General features: G+C 38.6%; 2 protein-coding genes across 4 annotated transcripts; both read left to right on the top strand.

Moving 5' to 3' along the window:
* The first annotated feature begins 4106 nt into the window (after positions 1–4106).
* LOC104780439 (uncharacterized protein At1g24485-like) lies at positions 4107–7077 on the top strand. Of its 3 annotated transcripts, none has more exons than XM_087509074.1 (6): positions 4107–4214; positions 4838–5360; positions 5598–6103; positions 6244–6297; positions 6461–6616; positions 6748–7077. In XM_087509074.1, the coding sequence occupies exons 1-6, from the start codon at positions 4154–4156 to the stop codon at positions 6852–6854; spliced, it is 1407 nt and encodes a 468-aa protein (XP_087365200.1). In that variant the 5' UTR covers positions 4107–4153; the 3' UTR covers positions 6855–7077. The 3 variants fall into 3 exon arrangements, 2 of the variants coding, with proteins under 2 accessions (XP_087365200.1, XP_087365201.1); XM_087509075.1 differs by having other exon boundaries at positions 4108–4214; positions 6760–7077; XR_015596159.1 differs by having other exon boundaries at positions 4113–4214; positions 5598–6112.
* A 3224-nt stretch (positions 7078–10301) lies between these two features.
* Positions 10302–11776, top strand: LOC147945917 (uncharacterized). The gene is made up of 2 exons (XM_087509409.1): positions 10302–11306; positions 11438–11776. The coding sequence occupies exons 1-2, from the start codon at positions 10302–10304 to the stop codon at positions 11774–11776; spliced, it is 1344 nt and encodes a 447-aa protein (XP_087365535.1).
* The last annotated feature ends 6863 nt before the right edge of the window (positions 11777–18639 follow it).

The raw sequence follows: 18639 nt of genomic DNA, 5'->3' as shown, positions 1-18639 counted from the left end.
ATCCAACTTTTTTGTACCATTATTAAGCATTCTCAAATTCTTTTGAGTTTTTTCAAGTTGCACTTTAGCTTGTAATGCTTCTTCTCCCTTCTCTGTTGCATGTTTCTCTGCTTCAACGACTTTAGCCTCTAACTCGAGCTTCTTAATCAAAACTGAATTTTCTTCAACTACCTTAAGCCAATGTGCATACAATTTCTCATAGCTTGTACCAAGTTCTTCATAACTCATATCCTCTACATCACTATCATTATCAAATTCGTGTTGAGATGCAGTTGCAGACACTGATGCAGACACTGATTCAGAACTATATTCTAAAGTTGTAAACGCCACAAAATTCTTCAGTTCTTCTTCTTCATCTGAATCAGTTTCAGAATCACTAGTAACAACATTCATAGCCTTCTTTTTATGCTTTTGTAGATTGGCACAATCAGACCGTACATGACCGTATCTTTTGCATTCAAAACATTGAACATTCTTTGATGAAGTCTTCATCTCTTCACCCATTCTACTTTTCTTCTCTTCGCCCTTACGCTTCAGAAATTTCGCAAATTGTCTTGATAACATAGCCATTGAATCTTCACAAGATGATACCTTAAGAGCTACTCCAATGTCATCTTCCTTCTTTATTGCTTCCTTAACTTGATCATCTTTCTTCTTTACTCCTTCAGCTTCATATGCTTTTCTTAATTCAAAAGCTTTAAGAATCCCAACAAACTCATCAAAAGTCATCTCATCTAAATTATGAGCTTCTTCAACTGCAGAAATTTTTGACTCAAATTTTGCAGGTAATGACCGCTTCAGCTTCTTCACAAGATTTTTGTCTTTGTACTGCTTTCCAAGAGCAAAAGCCTCATTAGATATATCACATAACTTGGCACTGAACTCAGCCACCGATTCTTTTTCTTCCATCCTTAGATTCTCAAATTGTGATACCAACATATCCAGCTTTGTTCTCTTAACAGTTGAAGTACCTTCAAACATATTCTCCAATGACTTCCACGCTTTCTGAGCTAATACACATTGAGAAATTAACTTGAAGTGACTTGAATCAATGGCATTGTAAATCGTTGTCTTGGCCGTTGAATTACAACTTGAAAGCTTTTTCTCTGCAGCAGTCCACTTATCTCTTGGCTTAAGACTCTCAAATCCTTTATCATCCACAACTTTAGGAGGCTCCCAACCAAGCTCAATCGAATTCCAACAATCTTCATCAAGGTTACTAATAAACGCTTGCAGACGAATCTTCCAATATCTGTAATTCGTTGAATCAAGCAACGGTGGTCTTGACATAGACGAGCCTTCTCTGTATGAATTCATCACAACAGATTCAAAGCTTTGCCTTACTTCCTGAACTACCCTCACCCTTGATCTACCCGAAACGAGACTAAATCTCTATCAAGAACCCGCTCTGATACCACCTCTAAATGCGGATGAGGTGCAAATAATAAAGTGCAGAAAGTAAATAACACAAGAGCTTTGTTAACGAGGTTCGGTTTTTGCTACTCCTCGGGACCACGTCCAGATTTCGATTCCACTAGAACAAGAAAGCAAATACAACCTATTCACAAACGCGTAAATCAAGCACAACCCTCTTAATTCACCGCTCCGTTCTATAACATGAAATCTTAAGGATAATTCTCTACCCTTAACTAGACTAACACCAAGCCTAGATTTAAACCAAGATAACCTAACTTTGGGCTAAACTCCCCCTGAGCCTAGACTTCAGATCTTCAACTCTCTTGAACAACCTTCACACACACGTCACACTGACGAACAAAGAAGCTTGAACAACACAAGCACCAAACCGCGAAACTAAGCCGCACACAAACTGAGAGTTCTCTAGGGTTCTAACCTTTATGCCTCAGCTCTCTTCCTTCTCTAGGACGTGCCCAACACCTCCTTATATACCCATCAAGACTTCCTAATCACCATAGGAGAAGATTTCCAAAATTTCATAAGAAAATGCCTTTTTCCTTTTTGCTATTTTCCTTTTCCTTGTAAAACTCCAATTTAATTAACCAAAGAAATAGTAATTTTCCTATTCAATTCATCCTCAAATCGTCCTTCAATATTGCCTTCTCAAACCTTCTAGAAACTTTTCACAAACATAAAACAACAGAAATCTTGTATCACGTCTTGTATCACACATACACTACTTCAGACATACCAATACATCTTCAGAAAAAACAGAGATAGATCCTACCCGATATCGAAGAAATGTTGGCTGTTTGAGGTACTTGTTGCATACGCGTCCTGACCTGGCGTTTACAGTAGGTATAACAAGCATATATATGCAGAGTCCACGCAAGTCACACGGAGAAGTTATGAAGCAAATACTAAGATATCTAAGAGGAACAACATCATATGGATTGAAGTACAAGCGAGGAGGCTTGAAGGAGATCATAGGATTCAGTGACAGCAGTCACAATGTCGATCAAGATGATGGAAGGAGTACGACTGGTCATGTACTACTTCGTGTTCGCAGAAACAGGACACAGTCGCACTGTCATCTTGTGAAGCCGAGTTTATGGCAGCAACGGAAGAGCTAAGCAGGCAATATGGCTCTAGGACCTCTTAAGTGAAATCACAGGTTGGAAGAGTAAGCAGATCATGTTGTATGCTGACAACAAAGCAGCGATCGCACTCGCGAGGAACCCTGTTTTTCACGGTAGGAGCAAACACATTCACAAACGGTATCATTTTATCCGTGAGTGTGTTGAGAGGGAGCTCATTTATGTTGATCACATTCCTGGAGCTGATCAAAAGGCTGATGTATTAAATAAGGCATTGGCGAGAGTTCAGTTTGTTGAAATGAGGAACTTGCTTGGAGTTCATGACTTAACAAAGGGTAATTCAAAGCTTAAGGGGAAGATTGTAGGATAAGCTTTAAAGCTTAGAGTCCAAGATATCCTTGCAAAGGAGAGATAAGGATAAGAGAGAGACTCAAGATAAGTTCAAATAGAATTAGGAGTTATCTAGTTCTATGTTCTAGTAGGAAAAGGAATAAGAAAACCTCTATATATATCAAGTGTTGAGTTGTGACATTGATATGAGATTAAGAAAGAGCTTAAGAATTGTTTAATTTTGAGAGAGAGATTTTCTAAACATAAATGAAGAGAGTTATTCTTTATAATCAAGTTCTTCTTTATCTTTTATGGTGCAACTGTACTTGATACACCTCAGTTGAGAGAGAGACCCTTACGGGGAAGTACGGAGAAGAGTCCAAACTGGTTTATGATAATTGCGGATCAAGGTGGAGAGCTTTGCTCTTTACGATATGATTATATGTTCCATTTGCACAGTATGTGGCTCTGAATAGACTCACATCATTCAAAAGATACTAAATTGCAAAGTCAGACAGAAGGGACAATCCATCTAAAGGGAGAAATATAGAGAGTTTTATCAGTCTGATTTTGATAGCGCTGGTTCGTTCGAGCTAATGGGACCAGATTTTGAAGTTGTCAAGATTCTGACTGAACTCCTCGATGAATTGGAGACTATGAGGTGAAACTGAATCACCGGAAGTTGCTTGATGGAACGTTTTGGATAGGTACACCGTACACAACACGTCAACACCACATGATAGAAGAAGCATGCGACTAGAGAAGTCAAAAAAAAATGTTGGAAATAAGTTGCTATAGAATATATGATCAAGGAGTTAATTGATTTGCGCTTTCCTGCTCAGTGCTCACATTAGCGATCACACAAGTCAACTAACCACAAGGCTTCAAGTTGTTATTATTTTTATTTTTATTTTATTTTTGGTAAAATAAGACCTCAAATTGCATATAATTTTATTCAGTGTCAAATATTAAAACTAAGATTTCTATATTACATTTTTTTTTTTTTTTTTTTTGTCACAAAGATTTCTATATTACATTGAAACTAAATTTTCTTACATGGTAGCATGAACAGGAATTAAAAAAAAAATCAAATGCATGTTGGAATATTTTGTAATTGGCCGTTCTTGAAGAACCAACTCAATGAATTTGTTCTCATATTTTATATTGTTTGGTAGATTTCAACTTGGTTTTAAATACTAATAGACAGCTCAACTAGATACATATAACAATTTATGCACAGATGATGTATATATATTCGGGTGTCTGTATTAATTTTGTATAGAACATTAGTTGAAAAAGTAGCTCCGGCCATGGCTGCTGACTTGCTTTTTCTTATCTTCTTTCTTTGCACCATAACCCTCTCTCTAGCCAGTAAGTATTTTTGATTAGCACGTAATTCAAATTTTCTTTCTTTACGGCTATCAGATAAGCTTAGTAGCCGCAGGAAGAGTCTTGGATTTGGCCGTAAACTAGCATCTTGGTCCGGATGGATTCACATAATTAAGGGATTCTGTTTATAGGTTTTTTTTCAAATTTTTGAAGTTTTTTCTTAGTGTTTTCTATGTGACGAGGATGCATACAAAAATGTTAGCAAATGACTTTTCTTGTCCTCTGGTTGGTCAGAAAATTCATTCCGGCCTATAATGGGGTTTTACCAAAAGCCATCACACATCAAGAGTTAAAAAAGTGTCCATTAATCATGTGGATCGAGTCAAATGACTTTTGTTTACTGTAGTAAAATCACATGATCCACAATGGAAACTCATAGCAACTAAATGGATACATAACAATTGTTCAAGATATCGTATTTATCAAATGGGGGTAAATATTTTGAATTATACGATGCATTATGTCAGTAATAGTATGCAACATTAACTGGGGGTAAAGTTGGATGACTAAAACTAATTTTAGGAACAAAAAAAAAAGACTTCTATCTTTAATGCTTAGCTATCATAACCATCAATGATTCATGCATGCACAATGAATTATTACAGGCGTAAACATAGACTGTGGAACGTCATTGCCGGGCGTAGACAACAACAACCTAAAATGGGTCGGAGACAACGACTTCATCACATCCGGAGATTCGGCCACCATTTCGTCCACCACGGTCGAGAAATCTCTCACCACACTCCGGTACTTTCCTACTGGCGACACCAATTGCTACTCCGCCATTCCGGTTACAAAAGGTGGAAAAGTTCTTGTGAGAACGATGTATTACTACGGGAACTACGACGGGGAGTCCTCAACTCCAACCTTCAGCGTAGTGTTTGAAGGGAAACACCGAGGCATTGTATCGATATCCTCGGCATTTGAACCGTACATTTTAGAGCTGATATTTTCTCCGGCCAGCGGAGAAACCAGCGTTTGCTTTGTGCGTACGTCTTCCTCATCGAACCCTTTTGTATCATCCATTGAAGTTGTCGATTTGGCCGCTGGCATGTATGATGAGCTCGGTCCTGGTGAAGGTTTATTTTACCAACAACGACGTGCGTATGGTGCAACAGAAGTTCTAAGGTAACCATCGATATCCTATCACTTAGTATATTTAGTTTTGGTGTTCAAGATTAAAATGTGTATTATTTATTTTAAATGAAACAGCAATTTCTAGCGTTTAAGTCAGAAAATTTGGTAAATCACTTAATTGTTAATGAAATCAAAATTTTTGAACTATGTTACCTCAACACAAACATAAATGCCAAGTTTCAACTACAACCATCATCGAATTGTTATTATTATTATTATTTTTGCTAGATCGGATCTTCAAGGTAGGTTTTGGCTTCCGACCGAGATAAACTTATTGGTCACAGGAATACCGTCCACGGCTGTAACGATCGATACATCTGGTGCATCAAACAAGCCGCCTGAGTCTGTCCTCCGCAATTCTTGGACCGGGGAAGGCTTAGCATTAGTCGACCCCACTCTTCCTTCAGAAGGAGTTCCGGTTTACTTGGCTATGTATTTCTCGGAGCCTCTCCAGTCGAGTGTACGATCGTTCAACATTTTCTTTGGTGGTAAGCAAGTTGGAAAGGGTCCAGTTGTGCCTGTGTTTGGAAAAACTACGCAAGTGGTCGTGAGAGATGTGTTGGCCAGCTCAAGCACCCTACTGGTGCTCCACTCCACCGCTAGTGCGCTTTTACCGCCCATGATAAATGCTGCCGAGCTTTATGTGATAAGTAAGGGTACAAGCGAAGGCGGAAGCGGATCAGGATCAGGTGGAAGCGGAGGAGGAGGAGGAGGATCTGGGGGCAGTGGATCTGGTTAGTTTTGTGAAATGCAATTTTTTTTGTGATTAGTCTATATTTGTGTATAATCAAGAATTGCCAAAAAACAAAAACTTGGATTATATAGTCACTTATGTAATGTGATGTACGTTTGTTTTTTTAATGTGTTAATTAAGGCTCCGGTGGAACTAGCAAAGAAGGAACTGGAGGGAGCAATGGAGTGAGCTCAGGTTAGTATTTAGATTTTTTAATTCATTTTTAACTTGTTTTCTTTATTAATTTGATGAAAGCTCACAGTGATCATAACATGCGAAATTATGCCGAAATAACAAATTAAACACTTATTTATGCTTATTATGTAATTTACAAAATTTATATTTGATCTCGGATCAGGTGGATCAACTAATGACAAGAGCAGTAAACTGCCAATAATAATCGGTGTGGTATCTGCGGCAGCATTTGTTCTTGGTGCATATGTGTTCATCGCTATAATCTTAGCGAATCGTCGCAAAGCTAAGCTGCAAGCCTTGGCTATGCCTACGTCTACAGGTATATTATATATGAAGTCTCTTGATGTGTTTGGTATAATTTGATTATATTTTGATCCATTCATGAACTTTTGGTCATGGCTAATTCTACCTAGCTTAGAGATGTGAAAAAGTTAACTGTTTTGATGATAGTGCCTAATACAGGGACTGGACTGTCAACTCTGATAGGACAACAGATGGGCAACGACACAAACCAGCTTACAAATGAAGCGCAGACATGGGAGAGATCGACGATCTGATTGGAGTGATTAGTGAACCAATCTTATGTAGCGCAACGACATTGAACATCATGTGAAATAAATGTTTTTACCTTGAATTGTATATGTTTCCAATAATTGATTTTTTCGTGTAGGATTTTGATTCTTCTGATCCTGATTGGTCATGTATCCGCACTTATTGTGTTAACCTAAGTTATTCTCCACTAGTAAAAAGTCATGAACATAAGAAAGTTTTTTTTTTTTTTTTTTTTTTTATCAACCACACATTTAAAATTAAAAGAGAACTCCGAGATTGGTCGCCCAAACCAGAAAGAAAAAGTTTACAAAATAAATTTCAGAAACTAAGGTCCTTGAAGACTGGGCTAAACAATCTGCTCTTGCGTTAGACTCATGAGGGATCCTGTCCAGAGTGAAGAAAGGGAAAGAAGATCTGAGAATAGAGAAGTCCTCCAGTAAAATCGTAAAGGCTGGCCAATCGTCGGGCTTCTGCACCATCGCGATAAGCTCTGCACAATCCGTCTCAAAAGCTTGACAATCCACTCTTGCCTCCAAAATAGACTCCATGGCCCAGAGCAAGGCTTGTAGTTCCGCATGTAAGGGGGTAAGGCCACGTCGCTGACTCCGAGCTCCCAAAAGAATCGTTGAATCATCCCCATCACAAAACCACCACCCCAAACCCTGTAAAACATCCGAATTTTTCCATGAACCATCAAATTGACAATGGATATACGGCTCCCTAATTTCCAAAGAAGCCTGGGGATTTAAAAAACTATCAGAGAGAGATTTGGCCTCAGCCCACAATAATCTGTCATTTGTTGCCTGATTTAAAATCTCTGTCGGTTCTGCCTCTAAACCCTGAAAAACCTTTTTATTCCTATCTTTCCATATCGACCAAAGTATCCAAGGGAGATAAATAGAAATATCAGCAATCCCGGACTGCCCTGCCGCTCGCCAATAAATAAAATCCAGATTCGCATAGATTGATGCATATGGAAAACCTTCGGCTTCTAGTGATAAAGGAGACAACTCCCAAATACTCATTGATCGCGGACATTTAAAAAGAGCGTGGTTAATGGTTTCCGATTCCATACCACACCGCTTACATTGAATATCACATCGGACGCCACGGTGTGCAAGCCGTTCCAATACAAGAAGAGTTCCAGAAGCGACCTGCCAGAAAAAATGTTGAACCTTGGAGGGAACCTCAAGTTTCCACGCATGAGCGCGAAGAGCCATGCACGTAGGTCCAATTTCCACTTCCGAGATTAATTCCCGTGCTAACCAATAACCAGACTTCATGGAGTACTTCCCTGATTTAGTAAAATGCCAAACTAAAGAGTCTGGTTTAAAAACTTTGCTGACCGCAATACTCCGAATAATCGGAATATCCTCCGGATCAAAAAACTCCTCCAGAATAGGTAAATACCAATCCTTCGTAGATGGATTAATTAAATGATTAACCATCAAACTTGGAAGCAATAGTCGACCTCGACCATTAGCTGGTCTTGGACGAGTATCCGGTAACCACGGATCCCGCCACTCTGAGATGGAGCAGCCAGCGCCTACCGCCCATCTCGCACCCTGCTCCACTAATACCTTAGTTGAGTAGATACTCCGCCAAGCAAAGGAAGGGTTATATGGTTTTTTAGCCGAAAGAGGGTGTTTGTTCCTGAAGTACCTACCACGCATTACTCGAGCCATTAGGGAATTCGGATAATGGATAAGACACCAGTACTGTTTTGCCAGCATTGCATCATTAAATTGTTCAAGAGCTCGGAAACCTATACCCCCTTCATATTTATCTTTACACATTTTATCCCAAGCTACCCAGTGCATGCCACGAGCCTTATTATTCGACTTCCACCAGAAGGTAGATATATAAGAAATTTATAAGAAAGTTTTTTAGGATGTTGGATTTATAAGAAAGTTTTTTAGGATGTTGGATTTGTTTAAATTTAGATGAAAATTTACGGAAAAAAATGTGAGTTGACAATTAAAATTTATAGTGACTTGTTGGCATTTTGGCTTGGCAACTGGCAAGAGTCCACGTCAGAGGAGCAATGGCTAATGGCGATTTTCATACAATGAATTAATAAATTAACATGGGCTAAATTGGTAGTCACTTAAAGCACTTCAAACTAACACCCCCACAAAGTTTCATAATTTGATCAATTTCTCTCTCTTCAAAAACTTCTGTTTCTTTAACTTACGTATATATATAAAGATATATACTTCTTCCCATATGCATTCATAATATTTACGTTTTGTATGTTATAATTTTGAGTGTGTGTGGCTTCTAAGATTTCGAAGTTTCAGTTACAAACGAAGACATGGTTGGAAAAAATTCTAAATACTAAACGAAGTCTTCCATCAAATAATAACTACAAGAGATTCATTGAAATATTCTGTTATTGGAGAGGTGATTTCTAAATTCATATGAAATTGTAAATTTTAAAAATTAAAGCACATAGATTTTGAAATAACATGTTTTATTCTTGGATTTGAATCCTTCTATTTTACACTTTCAAATCCATTTAAAACATAATGTGGATTTTGAAATCCAAAAACAAATCATTAAATGAATAACATGGGATTTTAACAAATATTTATAAATCATATAACTAATAACACATAATTTTGATACGTATTTTAAATTCAATGATTGAATAACAGATGATTTTTGTTTGGATTTTCAAATCCATTAAAATCATAGAACTAATAACTAGGTGTCATTGACTCAGAAGATTGCATGTATATTCTCTTATATTTTTAAAAAATAGTGACTCAAAAGATTGTTATTTAGAAACACTAGGTGTTAGCCCACATTACGTGTGAGTTCTTACATAATCGCTATTCTATTTTGAAAAGAAATATTATAAATTAACATATTATTATTTTGTTATTTCGAGGTACAACAAAATTTAAAAACTACGTAGTATGAATTTAAATAAAGTAAAAATATCAAATTTTCTTTTCATGATAATATATTTAGTGCAATTAAGTTATATTGTATGTTACATGCCATATGCCATATATTTTTTGTAGTTGTAGTCATATTTCAAAATCATTGTGATATATATTTTCATAAAATTTATTTTGTGGTGTTAGTTATGCATATATATATATATATATATATATATTTATGGTGATAGCTTAAAAGGATTTAAAATGTTTCAATTAAGAAAAAATCAAAATAATAAATCGTAGGTTTGCAGTGTCACATACATATATAACTAAGTGAGTCTAACAATAGATTATTAGACTAATACATTTTTCATAAAATAAAATAAAAAAACAGAAACTACTTTATTAGGTTCTTAAAGTCTTTAATTGTGTCTGGACTTTGATTTATATGAAATGATAATGTTTTATATAGAAAAAATAATTAAACTATATATCATATATTGCATGTATATTCTATTCAAATAAACTGAAACTTTTATTGCTAAAACCTTGATTGGTAGATGTATGAACCCAGTGATGCAAGATATGAAGGCGTTTTTGTTTATGTTGCTGAGGATATGGAAGATGGAGGAGAGGGTCGTTGGGGCTGATCTGGGGTTGGGACGGTTTCAGTTTGACTTTGAGCAAGAGTCTGATATTCCGGAGGTGTTGAAGATGGAGCCCTATCATTTTGACCATTGGATGCTTTCTTTCGTCAGATGGGAGCCAGTGGTGGATCTGAGGTATCCTTACGTCATCAAGTTCTGGGTTCGTGTGATGGGAGTTCCTCTGCATTTTTGGGCAGATGAGACCTTCCGCACTATTGGTGCTGACTTGGGAGAGGTGGAGGAAGTCGATTTGGACAATGGTCGGGTGAAGATCTTGTTGGATGGTTTCAAGCCTCTAATCTTTGATGCTAGGATCGAGTTTCACAATGGTGAAGGGACGACAATATCTCTGCGATATGAGCGTTTATTTGGGTACTGTCGAAGATGCTATAGTCTTTGTCATGATGTATCTCGTTGTCCCCTTTTTGGTGATAAAGGGAAACAGAGGTTGGAGGATGGCTCTGAACCACGGTCTGAGGACAAGCTCCAGAGCTATAAGGGTGCAATGGTGAATGGTGCATCTACAGGCACTGGGTCAAGGTTGAGTGGTGATAGTTCAGGGGTGCTTCACCAAGGTCCTGCTAATGGGAATGGGCGTGGTGCTGGTTCTCAGGCCGTTAATCATCGGCCTGCTCAGGGTTTCAGTGGTAAGAGGAGAAAGAATAAACGGGGTTCTCATGCCGATGAGAGGTTCGTGAAGAAGAATACGTCTGTGGTTCCTCCTTCCGTTCCAACCTCTCAGGTCCCCATTTCAGGGGATGGTCAAGTCCAGGGTGGTACAGGTGATGTGGGGCTCAACTTTACTGCTGAAGAGCAGAAGATGTTTGATGATTTCTTGGGGCCAAATTTGGAGGAGGCTGTGGCTACGGGTGATCCACCAGTGGTGCCAGTGTCGGCTCTTGCACAGGGTGCTCATAAGAGGGTGTGTACAAATTTATTCCCCAGTGATGGTGAACTGAGTGTTCCAGTTTCAGGATCCATGGAACTGACGCAGCAAGAGGAGTTGTTCTCTGCTGATCTTAATGACTTGCTGGGTCCAGCGTTTCTCACCAGGGAAGACACTACTTTGGGTTTTATGGATATATCATGGAGGACGAAGGTGTGGCGATAGAGGTGGTTCATTCTGATCAAGCGGTTGATGGCACGGTTAGTGATGTTGTGGAGGGGGCCTTTGAGGATAAGTTACAGGGTGTAGAAGCAGAAGGAATAGTGCAACCTCCACGAGCCAAAGTGGTCAAGCAAAAAGGGGCTCTTCCAGGTGCTAGCACCAAGAAGAGGAATCTATTTTCCTTATCATCTCCGCGAAAGAAGGTTGTCGCAAAGGGTGTTGGACTGAATGGGAAACTCGGTTCTCACCAAGGAGGGAAGCCTCCAAACTCAGCGGCTGATTGATGTGTTTAATAAGTATCGGGAGACAAGGTGACGATGACGCTGGTTATCTGGTTCTATTCTTTTTGGTTTTTCATATTTTGTTTCTCTGGAATAAGTTACCAACGAGTGTTCCGTATGGCTTTAGTCACTTGTTTTTGGATTTCATTGTGATTTTGATTTCTGCTTTTTTGGGTTGTACCCGATGTATCCTTGTTCTACAAGTCATAATATATCCTTGTTGGCCCTTATGTTGGTGTATCTTCTTCTCTAATTTCTTACTTAACTTTCTGGACAATCATCGTTTCTTTCTATATTGGGTTACGGTATTGCGATGGGAATCGAGTGTTGGGCTTCTATTGGGCCTGCTCTTATTTTACTCGATACTAAAGGGTTTTGATCACTTACGCATGTTAAGAAACTGGTTTGGTAAAGCTTTCTGGTGCCGATGGTTTAATTACGTGTTGGTTCTATTTTGGCTTGGTATGACTTTTGTTTTTTTTCATCTCCTCGAGGGTGGGAGGAGGTGACCTTGGGGTTTTTAATCCCCACAACATCATTTTTGTTACATGAATATTGTGAGTTAGAATTGTCCAAGCCTGGGTAACAAGGCCACAATTGGTAATCTTCGGGATTTATGGATTAAACATAGGCCTGATTTTTTATTCCTCATGGAAACCAAACAACCTACCTGTATTTTGGAAAAGTTTGTTGGTCATTTTGGATATAAGAATTTAAGAACAATTGATCCTATTGGTTGTAGTGGTGGTATGGCTCTTTTTTATAATCAGGATGTCTTTCAGGTTACAATTTTATTTGAGTCTAACCGATTAATTGACATTGAAGCGGTTTTCAAAGGAAGGACAATTCATTTAACCTTCGTTTATGGTGATCCAGTCCCCAAGAATAGAGATTTGGTGTGGGAACGTCTTTTAAGAATTAGTTCTACTCGGTCCACACCTTGGTTCGTGGTGGGTGATTTTAATGAGCGAACATGGAACCATGAAAAGCGGGGTGGGAAGTTACGGCATCCTTCATCCTTTCTTTCTTTCAACGGAATGATTCAGGATTGTGGATTTTTGGAGTTCCCTTATCTTGGTGATTGTTTGTCCTAGAGGGGTTGGCGTGATAAAAAGCCTATTCGTTGTCGGCTGGATCGGGCCTTAGGGAATGAGGATTGGCATGATTTGTTCCCGGACACTGTGACTGAGTATTTGCCAATGATAGCATCTGATCATAAGCCTCTAGTGGTTAATATTGGGGCCAAAAAACCGCGTGGAAAACGGAGCTTTAGTTTGATCGCCGTTGAATTGGTAAGGCGGGACTGATGGATGCAATCTCTTCGGGCTGGGGCGGGGGTGTGGACCAGGAATCAGGTAATGTTGTGCAGAAAATTGTGAATTGTCGAGAGGCGATCTCTTAGTGGCGCAAATCCCAAGTCCCATTTGGTACGGAACTCATTGAGGATTTGAAACGACAATTAGAGGTGGCGTTGGCTGATGACTCGATACCCCCATCTCAAATTTCGGAGTTACAAAATCGTTTACGCCAGGCGTATGGGGATGAGGAGATATATTGGTATCAGAAGAGTCGGAATAATTGGATGCGGCTAGGGGACACAAATTCCGCATATTTTCATGCCTTAACAAAGCAGCGCAGAGCTCGTAATCGGATCACTGGTTTGTTCTCTAAGGATGACATCTGGTCGACCGAGGATGTGGATATTTGTAATACTGCGGTATCGTATTTTGACGAATTATTTACCTCCACAAATCCGGATAATTTTGAGGAGGCCCTAAGGGAGGTTAATTCGGTGATTATGGCGGAGGATAATGAGCAGCTCACCGGCCCTGCAACGGAGGCTGAAGTCAAGTCAGCTATGTTTATGATGCACCCGGATAAAGCCCCTGGTCCAGACGGGATGACAGCTTTGTTTTACCAAAAAGCATGGAGTATCGTTAAGACGGACCTTGTTGGTTTGGTTAATCGGTTTTTTGTGGAGGGAGTCTTTGATAAGGATCTCAATCGCACTCATATTTGTCTTATTCCAAAGGTGACCAAGCCAACTCGTATGGCAGAACTACGTCCGATTAGTTTGTGTACCGTTGGTTATAAGATTATTTCTAAGATATTGTGTCAGCGGCTTAAGAAGGTTTTACCTGGTCTTATCTCTGAAACTCAATCAGTTTTTGTTCCAGGTAGGTTGATCTCAGACAATATCCTTATTGCTCAAGAGATGTTTCATGGTTTACGTACAAATCCGTCATGTAAAGGGAGATTTATGGCCATAAAAACGGACATGAGTAAGGTATATGATAGGGTTGAGTGGGATTTTGTGGCAGCTTTGTTGCAGAAAATGGGTTTTGCAGAGTCTTGGGTCTCATGGATAATGTTTTGTGTCTCCTCGGTTGAGTATAAAGTTTTAATCAATGGACAGCCGAATGGTTTGATAGTCCCGCAGAGAGGATTACGACAGGGGGATCCTTTATCCCCTTATTTGTTCATTTTATGTACAGAGGTTCTAATTGCAAATATACAGAAAGCAGAGAGGAATAAGCTTATTACAGGGATAAAGGTGGCGAACAAATGCCCGCCAATATCACATTTGTTGTTTGCTGATGATAGTCTATTTTTCTGTATGGCGGACAGAGATCAATGCCGGGTTATTCTAGATATCTTGCATCAGTATGAGTCTGTTTCGGGACAACAAATAAATTTTTCAAAGTCCTCGGTCCAGTTTGGTCATAAGATTGATGACCAGACAACGGCAGAGTTGCAGGATGTTCTCGGGATCCCAACTTTGGGTGGTATGGGGTCATACCTAGGTTTACCTGAAAGTTTGGGTGGGGCTAAAACCAAGGTTTTCTCTTTCGTCCGAGAACGGATTCAGAGTCGGACGAATGGTTGGACAGCAAATTTTCTTTCCAAAGGAGGAAGGGAGGTGATGATCAAATCTGTTGCTACTGCTGTTCCCACGTTTGTGATGTCATGTTTTCGGTTACCGAAAACAATTACATCCAAACTTACCAGTGCAGTTGCAAATTTTTGGTGGAGCACTAATGGACAGTCGAGGGGCATGCATTGGCTACCATGGGAGAAATTGTGTGTTAGCAAACAATTGGGTGGACTTGGATTTAGAAATGTGGATGACTTTAACTCGGCGTTATTGGCTAAGCAATTGTGGCGTCTGATTGATGTTCCAGACTCACTGTTTGCCAGGGTTTTTAAAAGTAGATATTATAGGAATACGCATCCTATGGATCCGATTAGGTCATACTCTCCCTCCTATGGCTGGAGGAGTATATGTTCAGCTCGCTCTCTGGTTAATAAAGGACTTATTAAACGGGTTGGCTCCGGGGACACCATTTCTGTATGGTCTGACCCTTGGGTACCAGCTCAATTCCCGAGACCAGCTTTAAGTAAGGGCCTGGTAAAGGACCTTTCTCTTCAAATGAATCAGTTAATTGATCGACAGACAAATACTTGGCGTATGGATATGCTTAATGAGCATTTTGATCCACTGGACGTTGATTTGATAGGGGCTATACCTTTGGGTAGTAACCAGAAGGATGATCCCTTCGGTTGGCACTTAACGAAAACAGGGTTATATACAGTTAAATCAGGCTATCATGCTGCACGGCATGATGCATTTGGGACCTTTGCGGCAATTGGTTCTGGCCCGGAAATAACTACTCTCCTTGCTAGTGTATGGTAGGTCCGATGTCCTCCTAAAATTCAACATTTTATGTGGCAAGTTTTATCTGGATGTATTTCGGTTTCGGCAAATTTGGGGCGACGGGGTATTGTTTGTGATCTTGGTTGTGTACGGTGTGGGGCGGATGCGGAAACAATAAACCATGCACTTTTTGTGTGTCCTCCGGCCCGTCAGGTTTGGGCTCTCGCACACGTGCTCGTGGGGTCTATTGGCTTCCCAACGGATTCAGTCTATGCGAATGTTGACCACTTCTTAGGACAACAGAATCCAGGGGCTCAGGTTGCGGCTTTCCCTTAGATTAAGTGGTATATTTGGAAAGCAAGGAATGCACGCGTTTATGAGAATATTGTGGAGCGGCCGGAGGATATTGTTAGGATAGCAGAGGGCGAAGCTTCAGCGTGGCAGCAGGCTCAGGTAGAGGTTGATCAAGAGACCCTCCCTGCTAACCCTGTCATTCCAAGGATCCCTGTTAGGGGGGCCACTGCTCCCCTCCCAACGGTTTTTTCAGGATATCGCTGCTTCATAGATGGATCTTGGAAGGCTGGTGATCCGTTTGCCGGTGCTGGATGGTGTTGTACCTCGCTCCAGACTCCATGGCCGTTGTTGGGCGCCAAAAATTTTAGGCGAAGTTTGTCTCCTTTACATGCTGAAGTTGAAGGGTTCCTTTGGGCGATGCGATGCATGATCGGCCATGATCTCAGAGAGGTGGCGTTCTACACAGACTGTTCAGATTTGGTGAAGATGGTGTCTTCTCCTTTCGACTGGCCAGCATTCTCGGCATATCTCGACGACATCAGGATTGATAGGGAGGAATTTTCTTCTTTTTCTTTATCTTTAGTTTCAAGAAATGCTAATGTAAGTGCGGATTCTTTGGCACGCCAAGCGCGTACATCTCCGCATCATGTTCTGTTTGTAAACAATTTTCCACCCAATTGGCTCGTTTGAGCTGATCTGTTGTTTACAAAAAAAAAAAAAAAAAAAAAAAAAAAAAAAAAAAAAAAAAAAAAAAAACTGAAACTTTTATTAAGTTATGATATCATTGGTTAAATCAAGGAAAAATAATGATATTGTAGAATTTATAAAATTATGTGAGATTTTAAATATGAGGTCATGAGAGTTATAGTGAAATATGTGCCTTTTTTTTAATAGATAATACAGAAATCGATATATAAAAATTAACTACTTGAGATTTACAAAAGTACAATTAATTGCATATTAATACATTATTAACATGTTCTATTATATTAAATTAAATTCATTGAGAACACTACTATGATATTATTATGGGAGTTACAAACAAATTTTTATACTTTTCCAACTTCTAAAATTAAAACCCATTTAATTTAAAAGTGAGTGTTTGTGGGTTCATAATTTGATTCAAAAGTATAATATGTTACACATTGATCGTTTAAAAGGAATAAGAACATCTAATTCTCAAATAAACTTGATTTTTTTTGTTAAAACCAACATATGTGATTTAAATTTAACTATGGAAATTTTAAAAATAAATATAAATAGATTAGAAAGGCAAGAAATATTTTATTTATATATAAATAAAAATAAAATTTGAAAACAATGTTAAATATATATAATACTTTCTAAATAAAAATATAGAATCAAACTCTTACAACACATATGAGATATAACAACATTTGATATTGGTGGGAGAGGAGGAGAGAATGATTACTTATAAATGATAATCCAAATTAGATAATGGAGATGAATCTTTAAAAATAAGAAAAATGTAAAATATATATCATGTAGTCTCTAAAATTAAAATTTAGCATTAAAAATTTACAATGATATTTCATTTTTTTGTAACCCATACAACAAAAATAAGAAATCAAAAAGAAAAAAAAATGAAAAATGATATGAGGTATTGAAACGACCCGACCCGTTTTTTTTTAATAAATAATAAATAGTAAATAATAATAATAAATAAATAATCTACAACTAGTGGTCTCATATCCACTAGCCACCTATCCACAATCACAACCAATAGCGGAATAACAAATACCATTAACTAATAAATATCCAATAATAAACCAATAATTATAACATGAATAATATCCAAATTCACCCAACATAAAACATAGAACCAGCAACCTAGCAATGTTTCTAATGACCCAATTCTAGCAACCTAGTAATGCCAGACAACAACCAACCGAGTCCCTAGAACATCCTCCCCTTCATTGCTTTGATTCCACGATCTTGCCTTTACCTGCACCACAAACACAAATTGCAATGCATGAGTATTTTATAAACACTCAGTAAGGCAATCCTCCCATCTACTGGGCTATACACACAAGAAATAGAGACATCTCTAACCATCAACCAACAGTCAACAATCAACAATAACAAACCAGGGCCAAGCATCGACCGACACCAACATGCATCGACCGACACCAGTACAGGGTTGCGTCGACCGACGCATGGTACGCATCGACCGATTCTTCCATTGCATCGACCGACGCATGCTCGAGCCTAACAACACATAACAAGCAGATCAGAGAAATCTCCAACTTAGATAAGCCATTATCATGCACTTACCTTTGCCAAGAAGATTTTGAACCTCAAACAAGCAAAACAACACTCCCAGGAAGCTCCTACAACGATCCCAGCTACAGATCTCTACACGAACAGCCTCAAAATCACCCAAAATCCTCAAGAACACTCAAGAACCTTTTCTCTCTTTTCTTCTCTCAAAAACGGTCAAACTCGCCGAATGAGACAAAACTCGCATTCAAGAGTTTTCCCTAAACCCAAAACGCAGCGTTTAACTTAAACTTGTCCGCATTTAACTGGCTTTGCATCGACCAATGTAATCCCTAAACCGGGATTTTGGTTCGCGGATGTTACAGGTATTGTGGAAGAGAATGAGAGAAGTGGAAGAGAATGAGAGAATGTGAAAATGAGAAAGTGAAAAAATGCCGGTTTAGAGAATGAGAGAATGAGAGAATGCTTATTTATATGATAAGAATTGATGGAAGTTACATTTAGAATTATGGAAGTTACAATTATAATTTATTTTGTTTGAATAAAATTGAGTGATGGAATATGATTAATGCATAATTTATTTTATTTTCAGTTATAATTTTATTTTAATGTATGAGTTAAATGTATTGTGTTAATTAGGTCTTAAATATTGTTTAAAGCAATTAAACAATTAGAA

This window comes from Camelina sativa, chromosome 4, assembly GCF_030686135.1.
Source record: "Camelina sativa cultivar CO46 ecotype springtype chromosome 4, ASM3068613v1".
Lineage (NCBI taxonomy): Eukaryota > Viridiplantae > Streptophyta > Magnoliopsida > Brassicales > Brassicaceae > Camelina > Camelina sativa.
The sequence above is the reverse complement of the archived record's forward strand: the minus strand, read 5'-3'. Positions and strand labels throughout refer to the sequence as shown.